The sequence below is a fragment of the Protopterus annectens genome, chromosome 12.part0 (assembly GCF_019279795.1).
Source record: "Protopterus annectens isolate FY-2018-M chromosome 12.part0, PAN1.0, whole genome shotgun sequence".
In the NCBI taxonomy this organism is placed as follows: Eukaryota; Metazoa; Chordata; order Ceratodontiformes; family Protopteridae; genus Protopterus; species Protopterus annectens.
In genome coordinates, this window is record NC_056746.1 from 993,809,134 (window position 1) to 993,831,505 (window position 22,372).

Consider the following 22,372-nt stretch of genomic DNA (forward strand, 5'->3'; position numbering starts at 1 on the left):
CCAGGAGGCCCTCACTTCTGAAACCATAGTCCCTTTGTATTCATCCCTCAGAGGCAGAGGAGCAGAAGATTGTTACGGGATAAGTATGTAGTATCCATAACAAATTCCTCTCACTTGGATGAGTCTCCTTCAGATAATGTTCTGAGGGAGTGATAATGTGAGAGGAAACATCTGGACTCCCTTACTGAGTTCTCCACTCCAGGTATGGATTTGGATAAATGGAATGGTTTCCCAGATTTCCCCTCCTAATGACCCATGATTTGGAGAGGTTTAAAAGTGTGTGCATCATTGAGGACCTGGGCAGTCGACCTCATCTCCCACCTGAAGACTTACTGGCTGACAAAATGGTCTGTCTTGTCGTGCAGAGGACCTGGTAACAACTGGTGATGGTAGTGTCTTTGCCAAGGAGACTCAACAGGATCCTCCAGTCTCTCAAAGACTATGAGTGTTAGGATAAAGCTCCTTTAGTCATAGTCAACAATGCTGTAATAACCACTGCTTTCAAGAAGCAGCCTTAGGAAGGGAGTCTGGTAGTTCAGCCCTCCCTTCCAACAAGGAGTCTTGGGCACTGGACTGATTGGGAAGTGCGTTTATATATAAAGTGACTTTTCCATGTGAGTGAATTATTACCTTACTTTCAATATGATCTAGTCAGTTGCACAGTTAATATGGTGAATAAAATGCCATACTGCTATCTTTTGAGATGATTGGAGTCATGATTGGCAATCACGGCTGTCATGTCTTATCTCTTCATGGGACTTTCACATAAAACAGTTAAGGGAGAAGCACACTTTGCAGAAGAGGGCATTATCATACACTGGCATGCCTGGTTTAGATAATGAAAATTTTATAGACTGCTTTTAATTATCATTCTCCACTGCCATGTATGTTGGTTCTACATCTTTTGGCCAACAGGTAGTGTGCATAGGAAGGGAAGTTGCTCTCTGTCATTGATGTGAAGCGTCTTCTCAGAGGACATAATGTGATGCTCTCACCTCCTTAGAGGACATCTTCTCCCAACCAGAGAAGTGCCTGGAATCTGTAGTTTATATATAAAAAGCTTGCTGCTACCATTCAAGCAGTGTTGTGACAGATGTTTCCAAAATGGGTGTCATTTTAGACAGAAAAGTAGCCCACACAGTCAGGGATTCCACAGCCTGCCTTCCTTGGGAGAAGACTCTCACAAAATCCTTGGAGTTCCTGTATTCTGACACCCTGGAGGCTGTCAAAGGTTGAATCCACCTATGTTTCTGCTTGGCAGGCCATTGTGTAGGACAGGTGGATCAGGAGGATGGTGTGTAGAGGTTGTTCAGTTCCCTTTTGATTTCCTTAGCCCTTCCGGTTTCCTCTTCCTAGTGTCTCTTCCCATTAGAAGGCAATGGCCAAGATAGAGGGAATAAACCTTTTGCAAGAAAGAGCATTCTAAGAGGTCCCACCAAGCCAGGGTCCAGGTCCAAATTCAAGGTCTTTATTGGTTTCCAAAAAGGCAAAGGACTCTGGCAAAGCTCTGATCCCAGGGACATGAACCTGCTCATAGAAAAGACAAAGTTCCAGGTGGTCTCTGCAATTGATCCATGTTTGCCTAGAGAAAGGAGACCGGATGCACTCCGTGGACCTCCAGGATGTCTACTTTAAAATTGCCACAACCCTCAAGGTGTCAAGTTAGGACTATGCCTCAAAAGTTCTGCAATTCATGGTAGGTACTATATTTCTAGCTTCCTTTTCCGAATATTATATGAAGTCCTGAAGGTCCAATTGAATCGTAATATGGAGTCTTTGATCCTTCCTCTCAGGAAGTTCAGGGTGTGATCCATCCATTGGAGTGGAGGCTTCATCAAGACCATGTTTCTTAGAGCAGTTTGTTAACCCTTGTTTACCCCCAAGCATCACTGTCTCCTTGGGTAGATGTGCCCCTGTGGTGGCTTGGCATTGTTCAGGTCAGACAGTCAAAAGGACGTTATCACATGAAAAGACTGGTCTACATGACAAGGTCTTAGATATGCGACGGGTCTTCTTAATGCTGCAGGCATTACAAAGGCCACCTGTTCTGCCAGTATAGCAGTAGTTTGACATGTTGGCATACAGTGGGGATGCCCACTCCTGTCCGAAGGCCATGTGGCTGTGAGAAAGAGTCATGTTAACTTTGTGCTTTCCATCATCAGCATACATCCCCAGCCAAGCCAACTAACTTGCAGACAAGCTCAGCCAATGACTGCTGATGGTGCACGTGTGGTCTCAGTTAAGTAGTGGCAGAAACATTTTTCATCACTTGAGGCAAGCTTTTCGGCAACTTTTTTGCCACAGTGACCAAAACCAAGCAGCAGCATTTTCTCCCTAATCCCTCAATAGGGACAGACATACCAGAGTGCTGCATTTCAGCAGTGACCTCCAAGTCCTCCTTAGTCTTTTCCTGTTTCCCCTTCTTAGATTTCTGATGAAAGCCAAATCATGTAAGGTGGGAGTAATTCACATAGCTCAAGTCTGGCACTCGCGAGTTTGGTTCCTTCTGCTGTGACCTCATCCCTCGCAAAAGCATCTCCATCTGACATCATACAAATGTCTTCAATTCTATCCATCCAGCAAGTCTTTCCCAGCTCTTCTGTCCTTTTATCTTACTGCATGATTACTCAAGTTCCCTTGATGACCAGAGACCTGGCCCTGAGCATGGTCCACATCCTCATTTCTGCCTAGCACACCTTTCACTGGGTTAACTATGAAAGCAAATGGACTGTCTGTGTCATTGATCAAGGTCGTGACGTCTCCTCCGCTCCCATTCCAGCAATTATACAGTTTAGTCCCTCATTGAATAAGTGTATAAGCTATTCACCCATAAAAGTTCACTTACTAGCAATCTAATTTTCACCAGGGCCTGAACTGATCTTCTAATCTTCCTTGACTTACTTAGGAATGTAAGGCCTTTCTGAGAAACATTTTCTTAAGGTCTTGTCATGGGCAATCAGTTTCACCCAGAAAGTGACATAACCACCAGCTAGGGAATAACTCAAGTTCCTGATATAGTGACTTTGACAGAAGATGTCTGAACTTACACGCCTTTTCCTCCAAACCTCCTTACCCTTCCTTCCATAAGAATGGAGTATATTTGTGGACTAACTCTTCCTTTATGTTAATGGAGTCACAGATGCAAATTTATATTGGTCTGTTAATTTGTCTCTTTTCAACCAGTATTGTAATTGCAGTAGATATTTGTTGCACAGTTTAGATATGCATGGACAATTACGCTTCTACTGAGACAGAACCCAACAGCTTAGGAAAGGTCATTCATTTCCTTTGCCAGTAACATATTAGGTCAGAAAGTATCCAAGGTCATTCTCTATTGGTGGCTGCTGGATTGCAGTGTTTTGTTAGAATAAGTATAACAAAACTATGCAAGGTAAACCAAAAAGACATTTACTAAGGAACATGGGCTACCCAGTTAGCGTTTTTTTCAGGAATGCATGAGTCTGATATTGTGCTGCAGTGATTTGGGCGTATCTGCATGCTTTTGCAAGACATTAAGTTGGATGTGATCTCTTGTGTCCTGTTAGATCCAAGAGGAGAACCTGGGACTCTGTCCTGTAATTGAACTGGGTGGATTGGATTATATATGATATGAAATTATGCACTTAACATAATAGTTGATCTTCATGATCGATGTCTGTCTACTTCAGCATACACTTTTCCTCGTTTTTTTTTTATTATTATTTATTATATACAGTGGTTACAAATAAACTGTAGAGGAGTAGTTTTTGTGTGCATGTCATGTAGAAAATGGGCATTCAGACACAAACTCAATCTGGGGAGAGAGAGGGAGGTGCAGTGCAGTATGGGAGCAGTGGGTAGAATTTGACACAGGGAAATGTATTAGATTCTAAGAAACTAAACCTGTTCTGTTATATTTTATGTATCTTGTTCTTGAAGATCTGTTATTTTAAGCAACTTGCATATACAAATAAAACATTACAGTTATTAAACTAGGGTAACTTCAGTCACTTTTCTGGCCATTTTCCATGGTGATACTTTATGCTTTCCATTATACATTTTCAGTTCCAATAAGAAAGTACATCCAACTTTGTAGATAGTCTTCAAGACTACATACACAAAATTCGGCCTTCTCCATCCATCTTGGTTATCTGATCATGAACCAAAACAACCTCACTTTACTTCAGTGAGCCAAGTTATTGAGTAGTCAGGAGATGGAAAAGCAAAGAGAAAGAGACACTGTCACTAGCATACATCTAAACAAAAGTCCCACTACTTCAGTCCCATTCTTACTTGTGCTCATCTGCTGAGTTGCCAACGTTTTCCACACGCATCTAGTAATTCTGAAATATCCTTGCTTCACTTGTCACCTTTTCTATGCTGCCTGTTTTAACTATGCCTGGTATCTCAGCTGCTTTCCACTTCTACTTTTCCTTCGTTATCTTCACCACTCAGACCTTCAGTACTCCTCACATTTCTGATTCTTGTGGGTGTTCTCTTTCAACCATGTTTTGTTTCGTACATTGTTTGATGTGAGTACCTCTCTTGGAAGTTTGTCTGATTCCCGATTTAGGTTTCTCCTCTTATGTGATATGTAACTATGGGGTCTGGATATCTAGTCTGTCATAATGTCCTTGTTGATTCACTGACTGACAGAACACTAAAACTCATAACATTAATGAATAGTTTTATTGCATTCTTCAGGAATTTACAGTAATAACTACAGCCTTGCTATACAGTGTTGGAAGTCTCTGGATAGGTCATTCTCATGCAATCACACCCATTCTGCACAGACGCCATATAAATGGGAACAGTTGTACCCTCTGCTGAGCTATACCATTTGCACTTTTAACACCAGTTATGGAAAAAATTTCCTACCTGCTGTCTGCCTTCTAAACAAGTCTTTAGTTTTGAAGTTGTGATATTTTATAGTAAGGTTACCTAGACCTTTTGCAGTAACTGTATGTAACCTACCCGTTCTGTTTCTCTGCCTTCCTAGGATCCAGATGTGCTATATCCATTTGTGTGCAATATCCACTCCTGGACAAATTTAACAGAATCTGCTCTTTCCATCTCCTCTCTCACATCCATAATCTGGACATTATCTCTGCAGGAATGATTTTTTATAGGCTTATATTTCACTAGCAAAATGACTACAAAGCCACTGAGTTTGCCTAACTTTACTCTCTCGTCATTTCAGGTGTGCATTCAGTGCATTTGTTTTTTTACAGTTAGTTTTAGCTTACCACGTGTGCAAATGTGCATTGTCAGATTCTTGCCATGAATGTGTAGTTAAGGCATGCAACTTGCCCATAATCTGGTTGTTTGCTTTCCTTCCTTTCTGATTTTCATACCTTCATGTCATAGATGATAATGTTGGCACTTAATTCAGAAAGTATGTTATTTTCATGTAAACTGTTACTCTCCATTTGCAGACAGCTTAAAAAACTATTGTGCCAATCTGGAAAAAAAATCTAGGCTACCGTTGCTGTTGTGGGGGGGGGGGGATTCTTAACTCCCAGATCATTTTTGAAAAGGCAGAGAGGCAGCAACACCTGATGGGCTTACCTGGTTTAAAAAATATAAGGTATAAACAAGTCCCATTTGTACTACCTTGTTCTTGACTTCATCCAGAGTATACCTTCTGTGATTGTTTCCTTCCACTGTTAATGGTGGTCCATATAAAACACTTTGGATAGTGGTGCCATTCTGTCTGTCTTTGTAGGACAGTCTCACTGACAGCTGCATCTTCTTGTTTTACTATATAGAGTTATCATCATTTCAGAAGACTTGTTGCCTAGGCTTGGGATATTACAATATGTCATAGACAACTTAATGAGACCGATGCATGGGGTGAAGCATTTAAGAACTGCCTCTGCCCATTTAGTGTTAAAGGGGGCAGTCCTGGGCTAACTTTTCGGTTTCCCATTAATATATCCAAGTTGCACTTGAATATGGACTGGGATGCTTTGTTTTATGTGGATGGGGAGTCTGTCACATAGCATTAGTATCCTTTGTGAGATATATCTGTCTCTCCAAACCATTGTGTTGATGTTGCAGGAGAAGTTTAGATCCCTAGACACATTATTTATGATGTCCTTTGACTTACCAGTGTGCATTAAATCCATCAGTATTGGTTCAGGGGATGCCTTGTATGCCGGACACAGGTCATCTCTTAGCGGTTTGTAGAATACCAAGTATAGTGACGGGGTTTGAGTTGGTCTATGCAGGACATGTTGTGTAGGCCTTGTATCCTTTTGGCAAGGTGTCTCTGTGGACATTCCAGTCGTTGCATGTGCCTGGACAGATACTCTGATTGGCCTAATGAGGGCTGAGTAAAGGGAACAGTGGCATCCATAGATCTAAACACAATCCCTTTGTTTATAAGTTGTGCAATATAGAATGACTTTTTTTACAACTATGGACACATGTTGGTCAAAAGGTAATGAAAGTCCCAAATCCTGAAAAACTGGATCAACTCTTAGGGCATAATGGTAGTGTGGTAGTTCCCCAGGGTATATGACTTACCAAAGGATACTTTAGTAATTTACCTTTTTAAACTTTCACAAAACCTTTATTAACTCCCCATTGGTGAAAATGTTTGCAGTACAATTACCAGACTGTGTCATGCATGCAGATATCACAGGGGTATGGATCCTAGGTTCATATAAAATTTAACTTCATCAGGTTATCTGTATAACACCTAGGCTAGAGCCTGAGTGATAGTCATCGTCAGAAAATGTATATCAGCTTGCATCCATTTGAATTCAAAGCCCTGTGCTTTAACCCCGTTGCACTGAACTTGACCTAGTCTCTGTTCCAAGGTTATCAGTTAATAATAAAGGTAAAAATCAATGTTTATAAACCAAATAAAAAGTAACACAAAAGCTTTTGACCCACTCTATAATGCATTTTTTGGCATTTAGTTTCAGTTCATAATTTTGCCACCAGTTATTTATTTGGGACAAATCTTCCTGTAGGATGGCTGAGTCATTTGGAGATTGTGACTGCTCATAGGTTGTAGTCATCGGCAAACTTATCCGGAGCTCTTTGATACTGGCTTTTACTTCAGACAAGTAGATGCCAGATAGGACAAGGACAGGTCCCAGCACAGGACCCTGTAGGACTCCACTGGTGACAGGTCTCTTTGTGGAGATAATTGCCCTATTTTGATTTCTTGCATCCTGTCTGTAAGCCAGTTGGCAATTCAGCAGGTAGCACAGAGGTTTATTTACAATTTATTTAGCTTTCCTGCTGTGCTCGAGTGGGGGATTGTGTCAGAAAGTTTGACCAGGTCGAAGTATGCGGTGTGTACCATTTTGCCTTCATCCATTCCTTTGACCTTTTCAAAAAGTCCACCAAGATGAGTAAGCATGACTTCCCTTGATGAATCCAAACTGAGACAGGTCCAGTGTTTGGAGGTTCCCTATGTCATGATTAATTAGTTCCATGCTAAATCTTTAAAAGACTTTGCATATGAGGCTGGTCAGACTTATGGGTCTGTAATTGCATGGGTCTGTGGAAGGTCCTCCCTTGTGCAGGGGTGTGACTTTAGCTGTTCTCTATTCTATAGGTGCTAAACCTGTGTGGAGGCTAATGTTGAACAGTATTGTTCAGTGGTGTGGCTAAATTGTGCTTCATGCTAATTAAGATGCACCCAGGAAATGTTGTTGGGACCCATCAATGCAGTATTTTTAGCTTTTGATAGCATTTTTGGGAGTTGGTCTTGTGTGATAGCGGGAAGCAAGCCAATTTCAGGTGTACCGTGAGGAACAGATGGAGGGTAGAGAGGGTAAAGTTAGAGCTAAATTTATCATCTAGTAGGTTTGCCATATCTTCAGCCTCAGTTGTAGGTAGCATAATTCAGTCAGCTCAGCCCATTACTGTATTGTACTTTTGAGTGCACAGAGTTTGTCTTTGGCTTGTGTAACTATTTTAGTCTCTTACTTGGCTTTGGATTTTATTAAGCTCCTGAGTTATTTCTGTGATGAAGGCACTATCCTTCTGAGAATTACTCTTTCTTACTTTTGGTCAAAGCTCTCTTCCTTTTATTGCAAAGTTTATTGATATTATAGTTCCACCATGTGGATTTGTTCAGTGGTTTGCCCTGCACATGTTCCTACAGGATACAGCTGCATCTCTGCAACTGTTTGCATGCTGGTGTAGTGTGGTGGTGTACGTTTCCATGCCTTTAGTTGAATTACGTGGGTTTGGTGGGAATTTGAAACTTGGCAGTGTGTCACTTAGGGGTATGTAGTTTCTCTGAGAAATGTGTAAAGGTACTGTAGGTGTAAGGGTTCTCTAGCTTCTGTTTTATTTCAAAGTTTATGGTCAAACCTAACAAGTGATGAAGGTACACAAGGGAATGGTGCAAGATACCCCCATATTAGTAAGGACAAGATCCAAGATGTTATTCTCTCCTGTGGGTACCCTGCCAAGATAAATACCCGTGTTACAGTTAGTCAAATTCCAAGAATCTCTGTGCTTGTGCACGAGTGATGGTGTAGGTTTCCCAGTCTGTATTTGGATAGTTTAGATCACCTAGGAAATTGGTATTGCATCTAGTACCGAGTGATTTTAGTTCCTGTAGATGAGCACTGTGGCTTTCTTGCATCATAGAGAAAGATCTATAGCTAGCTAATATTTGGTACAGGACCACTCTGATGGTTATTTAGACATGAAGATGCTCTAGTGCATCATGCTGCTGTACCAACCTTGATGTGAGTCTCTTTTATATGAAGATTGAGATGCCACCTTTTTTTCCCTCCTGCGCAGTAGCTGGTCTAAATGTGTGGAAGGCATTATAGCCTTGCATGGCCAGAATGCTGTCTGCTGTTTTAAACCCCATCTCCATCATTACACAGATGACGGTGTCTTCCAGAGTGAGAAGGGCTTGTATGGAGTAAAGTTTATTGTTTAGGCTCCTAGCTGATCAGTAATGCCTTCGTGTTTTCCTTTGCTTAATCATTATGTTGGTTGGTTTGTCAGGTTGGCATTGCCTAAAAAAAAGACACTGTGGCATTTGACAGTGTCTTTGCCAATAATCAAAATCCTAGAGGGGACAGATGCAAGCCATCCCTGTTGAAGCAACATTGTTTGTCAGTCATATCCTCCCAAGCTGACAAATATTGAACCCTTTTAATGACACCAAAAACTCCGCCAGTTATTGAAGTCAGTTATTTTTTGCTCATATTGTGGTGTCCTCTGTAGAGAAGGTAGAATGCTGCTCAGTGCTAGGCTCATACCTGCCTTGGACATGATGTTCTGAGAGGTACACTTAAAGTCATTGACACCGACATGAACTATAACAGTCATACTGCTGGTACTTGTTCAAAAACTTGAGTGCATGTATGCACTCTGATGCAATGGATCCTGGCACCAGAAAAGCAGTTAGCCCTCTTTCCTTGTTCAGCTTGGTAAGAGTTATATCCTTATGGCTTAAGATGAATTTGTTTTTTATTACATCTTTTTTCCCTCTTTTTGCCCTCCCCATTCACTTTTTGCAACTTTTTTTTCCTTCATTTTCCATCTGTATATTTTTGACAAATTTTCAGTGCTTGTATTTGTATTTTCTGAATAATTGGAGGACATGCAGGCAGGGTCTAAGAGTTTTCTTGTCTTTCTGTGTCCTCATCCTAACTTCACTGCTTACCATTGAAGATTACTGAGAATCCAGAATGCCCAGGTGAACCTGGGCTGTGCCTGCAAATGGTTCATTGTGATCAGAGTAGTACCCAAGTAAACAATCACCATGTCAATGTAATATGAATCTTGGTCTCCACTGAAGCTACAAACCTAAGCTGCGCCCCATTTGTTCAGCCAGAGCTTGAACATGATGTGGATCACTGTGGCCTCAGCAATATGGTAGATTTGTAGCATATCCAAGGAAGCTGCTGTGCATGCAGTTTGTCTGGAGACCTTACCGTTTTCCACAAATGTATTTTGTATACTGCTATAATCCCTTCTTTACTTGGCTCATTTGTGTCTTGATGAGATTATGACGTATATGTCTGTAGTCCATGTAACTAACTGCTTTATGACTGAAGAGATGTTCTTCGTGTTTCACTGTTGCAGTCATTACATTTGAGTTATCTGCCTGCAGGTAGCCCTCAGCCAGCCTGAATACCAGAGTCCTGGATTCCTGCGTCGGATGCTGTCTCTTCTTCCATGACGTCAGGTTGCCAGGGGTATAAAACATGCAGCCGACGCCATTACATCAGTCTTTCTTGTGGTGCGGTGCCCGAAGCAGTTCGCATGTGTGGGCGACAGACTCCTGAAATTTTTGTTTTCAAGTTTCAGAACCGAAGTCTTCATAAAAGCTAAGTACCCCATTGGGGGATCCTTTTTCTTGCTCTTAACCGATGGCAGTAAATTTTAACAATTGTCTTACTTGTGGAAAGCAAATATCTCAAAAGATTTTCATTCGTACTGCATTCCTTGCTTAGGCCCAGACCACGACGTCCCTCGCAGTCGGTTTTCTGCCTTATTCAACCCCTGAACAATTCGTTGTCTTGTCTATTTTTGCAGCAAATTATTTTGGTACTCAATATAACTATCCAGAAATGGCTTCGGTAAGCCATCCGACTACCGATATTCCGAAAAAACGTAAGGATAAAGATAGAGACAGACTGTATAGGTCCAAAACTGCCGACGATGCTTCCATTAAGCTATTGTCAGCCTGCCGGTACTCAGTGTTGCAGCCCCTGATACCCGCTACTTCAGATTTACAGGCCTCTACTGAGACCCATTCGGAGTCCAGTATGCCGCGAGATGCTTCTTCTACTATGGACCCTGTGGATGTCTCTACTTTGGATGGGTCCGGAGCTGCTGTGCAGGCACCGGCTTCTGAGGGTGTATTCAGGCCTACAGATTTGCATTTTAAACCAACACCATCTTCTTCATCCAGGCCTAAAACTCGACCCACACCTAGAAAACCGACGATCAAACTGCGTGGTCAGGCCCATATGCCTAAAAAAACAAATGCTTACAATGGCTGAAAACCTTATTACTTTAATTTAGGGGAAGCCATCCTTCCCCCTCTTAAGAGACCTAGAACTGATTTTCCTTCTGATTCTTCTGATCAGGATTCTGATATTTCTGTTTCTTCTGATTACCAGGATTTGCCCTTATCTACCTATGAGGATTCTGATGCAGAGGATTCCATTCCCTCTGCTTCCCCTCCAGAAGATTTTTCATTTGGTGAAACCTTGCACACTCATAAGGGAGCATGTCTGCTGGGAAAGCCATAATTACTCTGATTCCAAAAAAGAGGCTTAGGGAATTCTTACTCCTTCCTCAACACAGGCCTTTAGCTATCCCTCCTGTTCTGGACATTGTAGATGATGCCTTGTTGGAATCAAGCCTGTCCCCAGACACTTTACATCCAGCTCCCAGAAAACCTGACAGGTGTTACAGAGTACCTGACTCTCACAAGTTCCTCTTCAAGAATCCTACTGCGGATCCAGAGACCATTTCCCAAGGACCAAAGGGCATTAAGACTGCTGCCAAAAATCCTACCCCTTCTGATAAAGATTCTAGAGCCTTGGACAGATAGGATAAGAAGGTATACACTTCTGCTACTTTGGCCATTCGGGCTTTAAATTGCCAGCTTCATATGTTAATGTACCAGCAGCATATTATGGGGCTACTTAAACAGAAAATTATGTTGATCCCTGACTGTGTTGAACACAAAGAATTGCAGGATTTAATGCGTTCTGCTGAACAAGTTGGTAAACATACTTTTTAATGTGGTTTTGACTCTTTAGAAGCATCTTGCAGGGCTGCTGTCACTGGGTCTGTAATGCTTGGCTTAAGGAGCAAAACTTGCCAGATCATGTTAAAGCTAAATTACTGGATGCTCCCTTAAACCAAGACCGCCTGTTTGGCAACAAAGCAGAAGTCGTCCTCAAAAAGATGCAAAAGAAAGCTAAATCTATGCAAACTGTTAGATTTCCTGCAAGTACAGCCTCCCAGATTTAGTAGGCACTGGCCTTCAAAGAATTGGTCCTTTCCAGTCTCTTCCAGGCCTTAAGTCCAAACCCAGGAACAGCAGACCTAGGTTACAGTGTCAGGCTACACACAGGCCTAAGCAGTGGGGGGCTCCCACTTCCAAAGCAGGAAGTAGTAAGACACCACCCCTACAGAAAAATGTCACAATGACTTAACCTTAACCCTTCCAAGCCCTGCTCAACTGCCTGCTCCCTTAGGAGGAAAGCTTGTCCTGCATGCAAAAAACTGGGAACTCATTACCCAGGACAAATGGGTTTTAAATATAGTTTTCCAAGGATACAGATTCCACTTCCACACCCTACCAACCCCAAACGGTTGGCCAGACCCACCCCCCAAATCATTGAGAAGAGGCTCAACAGCAGGTTCTCTCTCTTCTGCTAGGACAGGCTGAATAGCCCTGATACTTTAGAAGAAAGGGGACAAGGTTTTTATTCATGACTTTTTTCCTGGTACCTAGAAAAGACAGCTCCTGGTGTCCTATCCCGGACCTCTCTATTCTAAACACCTTTTTGGTAATCCCAAAATTCAAACTGCTAACACCTCAACAGCTGCTTCTTATGCTAGGCAAAGATGCTTGGTTGGCAACCTTAGACTTAAAGGAAGCTTACCTGCACATTCCAGTAAGGGAATCTTGCCGGAAATACCTACGCTTCAGAGCAGGCTCCATGCAATATCAGTTTTCTGCACTTCCCTTTGGCTTATCTACTCCACCCAGGGTATTTACAAAGTGTCTAGCTCCAGCCATTGCATTTTGCAGGCAGAGAAGTATTCAAATATACCCATACCTGGACAATTGTCTGATTCAGGCAGAAAGCCAGGACTTGCTATTAAAACATCTGGCATTCGTAAAGCAACTTCTAACCTCACTGGGGTACACCATAAACAAAAAGAAATCTCACCTAGTACCCTGCCAACAGATTGTATTCCTGGGAGCAAGCTTAAACACAACTTCCCAGATGGCTTACCTCACTCCAGAGAAACAAGTTTATTTGACAACCTACTTCAAACTACTGGCCACAAAGACCCTGCTATCTTCAAGGAAAATTTTGCAAGCCTTGGGGTTCATGGCCTGTTACATTCTACTAATTCCATATGCATGACTGCATATGAGGAAACTACAATGGTATCTAAAAAGCCTATGGTGTCATCATTCTCAGGACTTGGAATCAATGATTCTATCATGCTTTGTATAAAGACAGAGTTACTTTGATGGGCAGAGGCCTGCTACCACAACAAGGGTCTCCCTTTCACTCTATCCCCTGCTGCCCAAACCTTAACAGACGCATCAGACTATGCATGGGGGGCTCACTTGGCAGGGCAGTTCATTCAGGGCAAATGGAACCTGAGTCAGATGTACCTACATATCAACCACAAAGAAATGTTAGCTGTACAGAATTCCCTGACAGCCTTCAAAGACCACATCCTTCCAGGACAATTATTGGTAAAGACAGACAATACCACAGTTATGTGGTACATAAACAAGCAGGAGGGAACCCACTCATACCCTCTCTGCAGACTAGCCATTGCTCTGTGGAATACAGCCTTGAGCTACCAAGTGCACCTACAAGCTCAATTCCTGCCAGGCAAGCTAAATTCACTGTCAGACGACCTAAGCAGAAATCTCATGGACCCACACGAATGGAAACTGGAACCAAAAATATTCAACCTCTTGAGGAACAAATGGGGGACTCCAGAGATAGACCTGTTTGCCTCCCCTCAGAACTACCAATTGGACAAATTTAGCACAAGGACTTCCACAGTCAAGCTTGGAAAGTGGATGCCCTGTCCTTTACCTGGGAAAGCCTCTCGGTTTATGCCTTTCCCCCTCTGCCTCTCCTCTTGAAGGTTCTGCTAAAGATCAAACAGGACAAGCCAAGGAAAATACTGATTGCACCAGACTGGCCTTGCCAGCACTGGTACCCCCTCTTGCACAGTATGATACTGCTGGAGCCTTGGCACCTACCTCAGACACCTTCCCTGCTGTCCAAGCAGGCGAGCCAAATTCTGCACCCTCAGCTTCAAACCCTGAACCTTGCAGCCTGGCTAATTCCTTAAGCTCTCTAATAGCATCAATCCAGTAAGCAGGTGCTAGATGTCATTCTGGAAGCAAGGAGGCCTAGTACTAGAAAATCCTATGCTGAAAAGTGGAAAAGATACTGTACCTGGAGCCACACTCGAGGGATGGGCACAACGGTGCCCAGCTTACCTCATATTCTTTAGTACTTAACAGAAATGCTCCACAAGGGCCTGTCCTTCTCGTCAATTAAAATCCATGCCTCTGCCATTTCAGCACATTATAATACTGAACCATCCCTCTTCTCTCATCCCCTGCTAAAGCAATTCCTCAGAGGGGCTAAAAATTTAAGACCCCCCCCCAGGCGAGCCCCTACTCCAGCCTGGGACCTTAACTTTCTACTGGAAAAGCTCACTCTCCCTCCATTTGAACTAGCTGCAACTGCAGAGTTGAAATTCCTTTCTTGGAAAACAGCCTTCCTTCTAGCCATCACTTCAGCAAGAAGAGTGTCTGAATTACAGGCCCTCATGGCAGTGGAACCCTTCATTATCTTCCATGCAGACAGGGTTTCCCTCAGAACTAATCCTTCCTTTATGCCCAAGCTGGTGTCTAGTTTGGCACTAAATCAGTCCATTCATTTGCCTACCTTTTCCCCGAATCCACAAAACAAAGGAAAATGAATACTGCACTCTTTGGATGTGCGCAGACCACTTAGAGTTTATTTGAACAGGACTAAGCCTCTCAGAAAATCCGAACAGCTGCTAGTTGGCTTTGCTGCAGGGGCAGAGGGGAAGACCATTTCAAAGCAAACCATTTCTAAATGGATAGCCCATTGCATTAATTTCTGCTATATGCACCATGGAAAACCTAACCCACAGGGGATAAGATCACATTCCACCAGGGCTGCATTTACCTCTACAGCCTTTCTCAGAGGAGTCCCTACCAGGGACATCCTAGAAGCTGCTACCTGGAGCTCTGTTCATACCTTCACCAAGCATTACCACATGCCTATTTTTTCTAAATCCAGAGCTGGTTTTGCCACTGCAGTCTTGCAGTGCTTAATAGCTGTCCCTAATGCTCTTTAACTTCCTCCTCCCTTCCTTAGCTTCGGGAATCAACCCAAATGTAATGATTGCAACAGTGAAACACAAAGAACATAGTACAGTTGTGTACACTTACCATAAATGTAGATGTTCGAGTGTATTCACTGTTGCAGTCCTGGTTACCCTCCCTCCAGCCCCCTGACTTCTCTTGGCTGTACCTTTCCTTTTTGTTTTAAGCTTTCTGGTGTATTTGCTTTTTGATGGAGGTGTAACATAACATATAATTGCTTCCCGTTGTGGGAGCACCTGACATCTGGGGCAAGAAAAATGATGTAATTGCATCGGCTGCATGTTTTATACCCTTGATGACCTGACGTCATGGAAGAAGAGACGGCATCCAATGCAGGAATCCAAGACTGTTGTATTCAGACCGGCTGAGGGCTACCTGCAGGCAGATAGCCCAAATGTAATGACTGCAACAGTGAATACACTCGGACATCTACATATACAGTAAGTATACACAACTGTACTTTATCCTCAGTCCCTCCCAGGCTCACCAGCAGTTAGCCAGCAGCATAACTGCATCACCTCTTGTCTTCCTTATGCAACTGTTTTTCACCCTCCCTGATGGACAGACTGGTATGAATTGGGTTGTTTTGGGCATAATGTTAATTTTTCAGAACTAGATTGGTAAAAGTTCTTCTGAATGCTTCTGTCGATAGTAATGGGAGCAGTTAACAGAGATGAAAAATAAAAATATTGTGCTTTTACTTCCTTTTAGGGAAAAAAACATTCTATATGAATGTGTATGTAGTTCACTCTTTTTTTTTAATTTCTCCAAATCTTTTGGGTTTCTAATACCATGACAGGAATTGACCCCAAACCTAAGTCAAAGTACAATTAAAGTTCATGAAATTAGTATTGTTTCACTCAGCCAGTAGTGCTCTTTGGAGCATCCATAGTGTTCCCAGTGACTCCTCCTGCAATTCGTATGGAGTTACATATTTTGGTAGCATATCTAAATACAGTTGTAGATTTTCTTTAAGACCTGTTGCTCCAACTATTGGAACTGTCTTGGTATCTTTCTTTGACATTTCTGTCATTTCTGCCTGCAAATTCTGATATTTTATGAGTTTGTGCCTCTCTGTACGCAGGACACTGTAGTCCCTGGGTGTGGTGATTTCAATGATCAGTGCTACTTGTGTCTTATTTTCCTGGACCACTATATCTATCTGGTTTTCTAGCGTCTGTCTTTTGAACTGTTGGTAATGGATGATCCCATGTGATGTAGACTTCATTTTATATGATGCTTTGTGTCTCATGTTTCCTTTGTTTTTCAGCCACTTCAGTACTGTAGTGTTTGCACAATCCCCAGGGCAACAGTCTTGCCACATTATTATGCCTTTCAGTATACAGTCCTTCTGCCATTAGTATGTTGCAACCAGCAATGAAGTAGTAGTCACCAGAGTGGACTACTTTTATTTTAAGAGCAGTGCATTAACCCCACATGTAAGCTAGTGCCATATGTAACGTGGAACATTTATTTATAAATCTTAAGGAATGTTATCTTTGATATACATATAGTTTAGTTTAAGCTGTAATGTTGATTTATATGCACAGTAAATGGTTTGTGTAGTTGTACAGCAGGTTATACAGGTAAAGTTAATAAACTCATAAGGAAGATTTTTATCATTTGCTGTAGAAGATTATCCTGCTGTGCTTAATTTTTGATTTAGACTATTGTTCATTCTGTCCAAGCTGCCTTATCTTATTGACATATGGTTTATTTTCAGTGTGGTTTGTGATTGGAACTGCTTGCGCCTTCTGTTTCATTCTCATTCAGCTGGTGCTTCTGGTGGACTTCGCTCATTCCTGGAATGAGTCTTGGCTTGACCGAATGGAAGAAGGCAACTCTAGGTGCTGGTATGCTGGTAAGTTTGATTCACAGCAGATAATTTTCTGAATGCCTGTTGCTTAAAATTATAAGCCATTGCAGTACAATTTTAGATTACCTGTGACTATGTTCAAGTTCTTAATTTTCATGCTCATAAATGTCATTTATGTAAGTCAGCTATATTGATGACTTTGAATCTAGTTGGCAGCCATATGATGCAACATTCTGTTTAACATCATTTGTGGTACATTAATGCTGTTCAAGCCATTCATCTGCAAATCTGGGCCCTGTAATCCCACCCCATTTATACTCTTTGCAGTTCTAACAGATAAATTAGGCGACTGCAAAGTAAGTGGGCAAAGATTTCACTGGGTTGGCTTAAATTGTCTCATCTGGTTTTTGTGGTGACACTTTTGCCCCTTTCCTGTAAGTGTCAGCCTTATTTGTTTTGGGGGAACAGTATTAAAAGTATTGTGTCTTAGTGAATTTTCAAGCAGCATTTGCCACTTCAACAGACTGCTAAATTTACTCAGTTGAAGGTGGGTGAGACTGCTGTGGCCATTACTGGTTCCTCAGAATATTTATCTTTTTCTTTCTCTCTCTCTCTCGTGTAGTCCATACAGCCTTGATGGATAGGGGATTAGACAAGTCCTCTGCAGTTGTTGGGAGTGCCTTTGCCAGGCAAGGGAGAATAACTCTTGACTGTCTTGGAAGAGGAGGCAGAGAGTACCTGTCTAACTGTACAGACTGGGATGCCTGTCCTTAGGGAAGTTTACATGTTAAAATTATGTCTGCTTTTTAAAAAGAAATTTTTCTTAACCTGTATCTGATACTTTAGGTACAAATTATTTATTCTTCTAAGCTCATGGCTTGGTTCAGGCTCTTCACCTTACCAGTTCTGGTGTTTCTTAAAGAGAAAAAGGGGTTCGCCACCATCTGAAGGTGTTCAAAACATTGAACAGCAAAGTTGTTGTGAATGACCAACCTCTTTTCTGTCTCCTGAGGTTTCTGATACTGAGGAGAGCACCTTTACGAATATTTCTTGGAAGAATTTTCTTTTTCCTGAAACCATGTCCAGAATAAATCAGTTATTTCACTGTGAACATAATGATCCTTCCACTGCCTTTTCAGTCCCTTTTGTTCTTCCAACATTGGAAGGTATGTTCTAAGAAAGCAGTTGTGTAAAGTTTCTCATTCTTTTAGGGTTTTATTTTCTTACCCCAGATCAGACTTTTTTTCCCTTCTGCACAGTCTGTTAGCGAGAGGATTCTTCACACCTTGGATTTGCATAGACAACTCTGATATTTATTTGGGTAAAACTAAAGCCACTCGTAAATCTGAGCAACTTTTTGATGTTCTTCATCTCACATTGCTGCAGTCATAACCTGTGGGTAGTCCGCTGTCCTCGGTCGGCCCGAATACCAAAGTGTTAGGCTGGCGTCGGTCATGGTCGTTTAGATCTGACGTCAGTACGCCGTGGTACTAAAGTGCATGACCGACGTCATATCCTCAGTCTTTCTTGCCGCATGGTCCGAAGCAGCGTTTGCAAGTGCCGTTCGGCGTCCTGAAATTTTCGTATTCTGAGTTTCAGACCGAAGACCAAGTTGGGCTAAGTACCCCATTGGGGAATATTTTTGTCTTTTCTTGCCTCAGTTAAATCCGGATGTCAGAAAAAGTGAATAATTGTATTTCTTGTGGGAAACAGATGCCTCATAGGGATTACCACTCTCTCTGTATTCCTTGTTTGGGGCCTGAGCACGACGTAGTCGGGTGTCGCTTTTGTGCTAAATTTAATAAGCGCACCATTAAACGTAGGTTAGATTGTGCTAGGCTTGTCTTCGGTAAGTGGTGTAATTACAATATGCCGTCTGATCCTCCGACGCCCGCTACCGCGAAGAAGCGTAAAGAGAAATCGCTGAAATCTAAGCAGGATGAGTCTTCCGTTCCGGACGCCGGTTCTTTAGAAACCACGGTGGAGTCTGTGGATCCGGCCGAGGTTTCAGTTGAGTCTCAGGGGGAACCTTTAATTTTGCAGGATGTGGCCTCTCAGGAGTCTGGTCAGGCTGAGGGGGCCTCTCAGGTTGCTGTGATCCCTTCTTTGCATAAGGTGGTTAGGCCTTCTCCCTCTGTCTCTAAGGTACCTTCAAAGGCCAGGCCTGGTTTGTCTTCCTCTGGCGTCAGTCCTAGTTCTGCAGGTTCTGTACCTAAAAAACACATGCTTAAAATGGCAGAAGATTTAATTACCTTGATTAGAGGTTCTATGCCCCCTCCAGATAAGAGGCCTAGGGTGGAGCCAGAGGTGGAAGGATTGGAACATTCTTCAGATTATTCAGAGTCTTGACTGAAGACATTCAGGATTTTCCCCCTTATTCTGATTCTGGCAGAGGATTCTAGTCCCTCTGCTTCCCCTCCAGAGGATTTTTCTTTTTCAGAAACCCTGCATTCTATGAGGGAGCATTTTAAATGGGAAGGTCAGGATTTCTCAGATTCCCGAAAGAGCCTTAGGAATTCTTGTTTTACCACAACATAGGCCCTTGGCTATACCTCCGGTTTTGGATGTTGTACAGGATGTTTTCTCTGAGGCTTCCCTTAATCCAGACTCTTTGCCTCCTGCCCGGTTAAGCCAGACAGGTATTACAGGGTGCCAGAGGCTCATAAATATTTGTATAAGAGCCCTAGGGCTGACCCAGAAACTATTAGCCAGGGACCTAAGGGTGTCAGGGCTTCTGTTGTGAAGAATCCAGTTCCCATGGATAAGGACTCTAGAGCTCTGGATAGGTGGGGTAAAAAAGTGTATACCTCTTCCACTCTTGCAATGTGGGCTTTAAATTGCCAGTTTCATATGCTGAAGTACCAGAATTTTCTTCTTAGTCAATTGAAATCTAAGGTGGATGCTTTAGCAGAGGGCATAGAGTGTAGAGAATTACAGGATTTGGTTCATGCCTCTGATCAGGTGGGTAAGCATTCTTTGCAGTGTGGTTTTGATGCCTTGCAGGCCTCTTCCAGGGTGGCTGCCACTGGGTCAGTTATTCGTAGGCATGCTTGGCTTAAGGATCAGAACTTGTCAGAGCATGTTAAAGCTCGAATTTTGGATGCTCCCCTTCAGTCTGAAGTTTTGTTTGGTTCTCCTGTGGAGGCAGTCTTGAAGAAAATGGAGGACAAAGCTAAGTCTTTGCAGACTGTTAAAGATTTTTTACAGGTGCAGCCCCCTAAGTTTAGCAGAAATTGGCCTACTAAGGGATGGGCTTACCTTTCTTCTGATTTACAGTCTAGGGGCAGATCTAGACGTGGTAGGGGCAGAGCTCATGCACAGGGTTCTTTTAGGCCCAGGACGTGGAGTTCCCCTGCACAGTCTACAGGTGAGGGCAGGGGCCAGTCCTTTCGTAAACAGACACAATGACCTGCATCTTCAGCTGCCCGATCCTTCCTGTCTGGCAGCTCCGCTGGGAGGAAAGTTGGCACTTTTCAGGCAAAATTGGCTTTTAGTCACCCAGGACAAATGGGTGTTGGACATTATAAACCGAGGCTACAAGTTTTATTTCCACACATTGCCCCCTTTCAAAGGCATGCCAGACGTTCCTCCTCAGCAAAAGGCAGAGGCTCACAAACAGATTTCTTTACTTCTTCAAATGAGAGCTATCCAGCAGGTCCATCCATCAGAGGTGGGCCTAGGATTTTATTCTCGCCTGTTTCTTGTACCAAAGAAAGGAGACACTTGGAGGCCAATTCTGGATTTGTCTATTCTCAACACATACCTGGACATTCCAAAATTCAAAATGTTGACTTTGCAACAACTTCTACCTATGCTAGGCAAAGATCACTGGATGGTAACTCTGGATCTCAAGGAGGCTTATCTTCATATTCCTATCAGGCCAAGCTGCAGGAGATTCCTGCGTTTTCGGACTGGGACTTTACATTATCAGTTCTCTGCATTGCCCTTTGGCTTATCTACTGCCCAGGGTGTTCACAAAGGTTCTGGCTCGGTGATAGCCTTCTTACGGTTAAGAGGAATACAAATTTATCCTTATTTGGACGATTGCCTGATTCTTGCTCAAGACAAAGACAAGCTACTTCACCATCTTCAGTATGTTATGGCAGTGTTAAGGTGCCTAGGGTATTCTGTGAACGAAATAAAGTCCAGTCTAGTACCCTCTCAGGACATGTGCTTTCTGGGTGTGAGACTGAATACAGCCTCTCAGATGGCGTTTTTGACCCTGGACAAGCAAAGAAATCTTACCCTTTACTTCCAAAAATTGTGTCTCCTGTCCAGGCTGACTGCAAGGACAGTCCTTCAAGCCTTGGGGTTCATGGCATCTTGTATTCTGGTGCTTCCCAATGCCAAACTGCATATGAGGAAGTTACAATGGTATCTCAAAAGTGTATGGACTCAACACTGCCACGATTTGGACACTGTCATTCAGATAATACCTTGCATTCAGAAGGAATTTTTGTGGTGGGCTCAGGAATGTCACCTAAACAAGGGACTCTGTGACCCGACCAGAGGCGAGTCAGATCTTAACGACAGATGCCTCTGACAAGGCTTGGGGCGCACACCTCAATGGAAAATGGGTTCAAGACACGTGGCCTGCCAGACTTCAACATTTGCATATCAACATGAAGGAGATGTTAGCAGTCCAATTTGCATTGATGGCCTTCAAGGATCTACTTCACCCAGGACAAGTGTTGATTCAGACAACACAACTGTCATGTGGTACATCAACAAGCAAGGGGGAACCCATTCGTACCCACTTTGCAGACAAGCTATGATTTTGTGGGAGACTGCTCTCAGTTTGCACCTCACTCTTCAGGCAAGGTTTCTGCCAGGAGCACAGAACTCCTTAGCGGATGTTTTGAGCAGACAGATGGTGGATCCACACGAGTGGAAATTGGATCCTCATGTCTTTCGACAGTTGACAGTGTTTTGGGGGACTCCAGACATAGATCTGTTCGCTTCTCCACTAAATTGCCAGCTACCAATGTTTTGCACAAAGATGTTTCATCCAAAAGCTTGGAAAGTGGATTCTCTTTCGTTCAGTTGGAACAATCTTCACGTCTGTGCCTTCCCTCCTCTGCCTCTCCTTCCCAAGGTGCTCTTGAAGGTCAGACAGGACAAGCCCTCCATGATTCTTATAGCTCCAGATTGGCCTCGTCAGCACTGGTACCCTCTGCTGAGGAGTTTAGTACGGGAGCCTCCTTGGCCTTTGCCAGCAAGTCCACACCTTTTGTCTCAGGCAGGCAATCATTTCATCAATGTCAGGATACAGTCCCTGCATCTGACAGCCTGGCATATTCTGTTCTAGACCCTGGAGGGTCGCAGCTTCCTCAACAAGTTTTGAATGTTATTTTGGAGGCCAGGCGGCCTAGCACAAGGAAGGTTTATGCTGTTAAATGGAGGAGATGTTTTCTTTGGAGCAAAGCAATGTGCTGTGATGT

General features: G+C 42.9%; 1 protein-coding gene across 1 annotated transcript in view; it reads left to right on the plus strand.

Moving 5' to 3' along the window:
- Positions 1-22,372, plus strand: part of LOC122816928 (serine incorporator 1-like) — a 583,434-nt gene that overhangs the window by 199,836 nt on the left and 361,226 nt on the right. Inside the window, exon 5 of the mRNA XM_044090011.1 lies at positions 16,839-16,976. Coding sequence (XP_043945946.1) covers positions 16,839-16,976 — 138 coding nt within the window. The remainder of the gene's footprint in view (positions 1-16,838; positions 16,977-22,372) is intronic.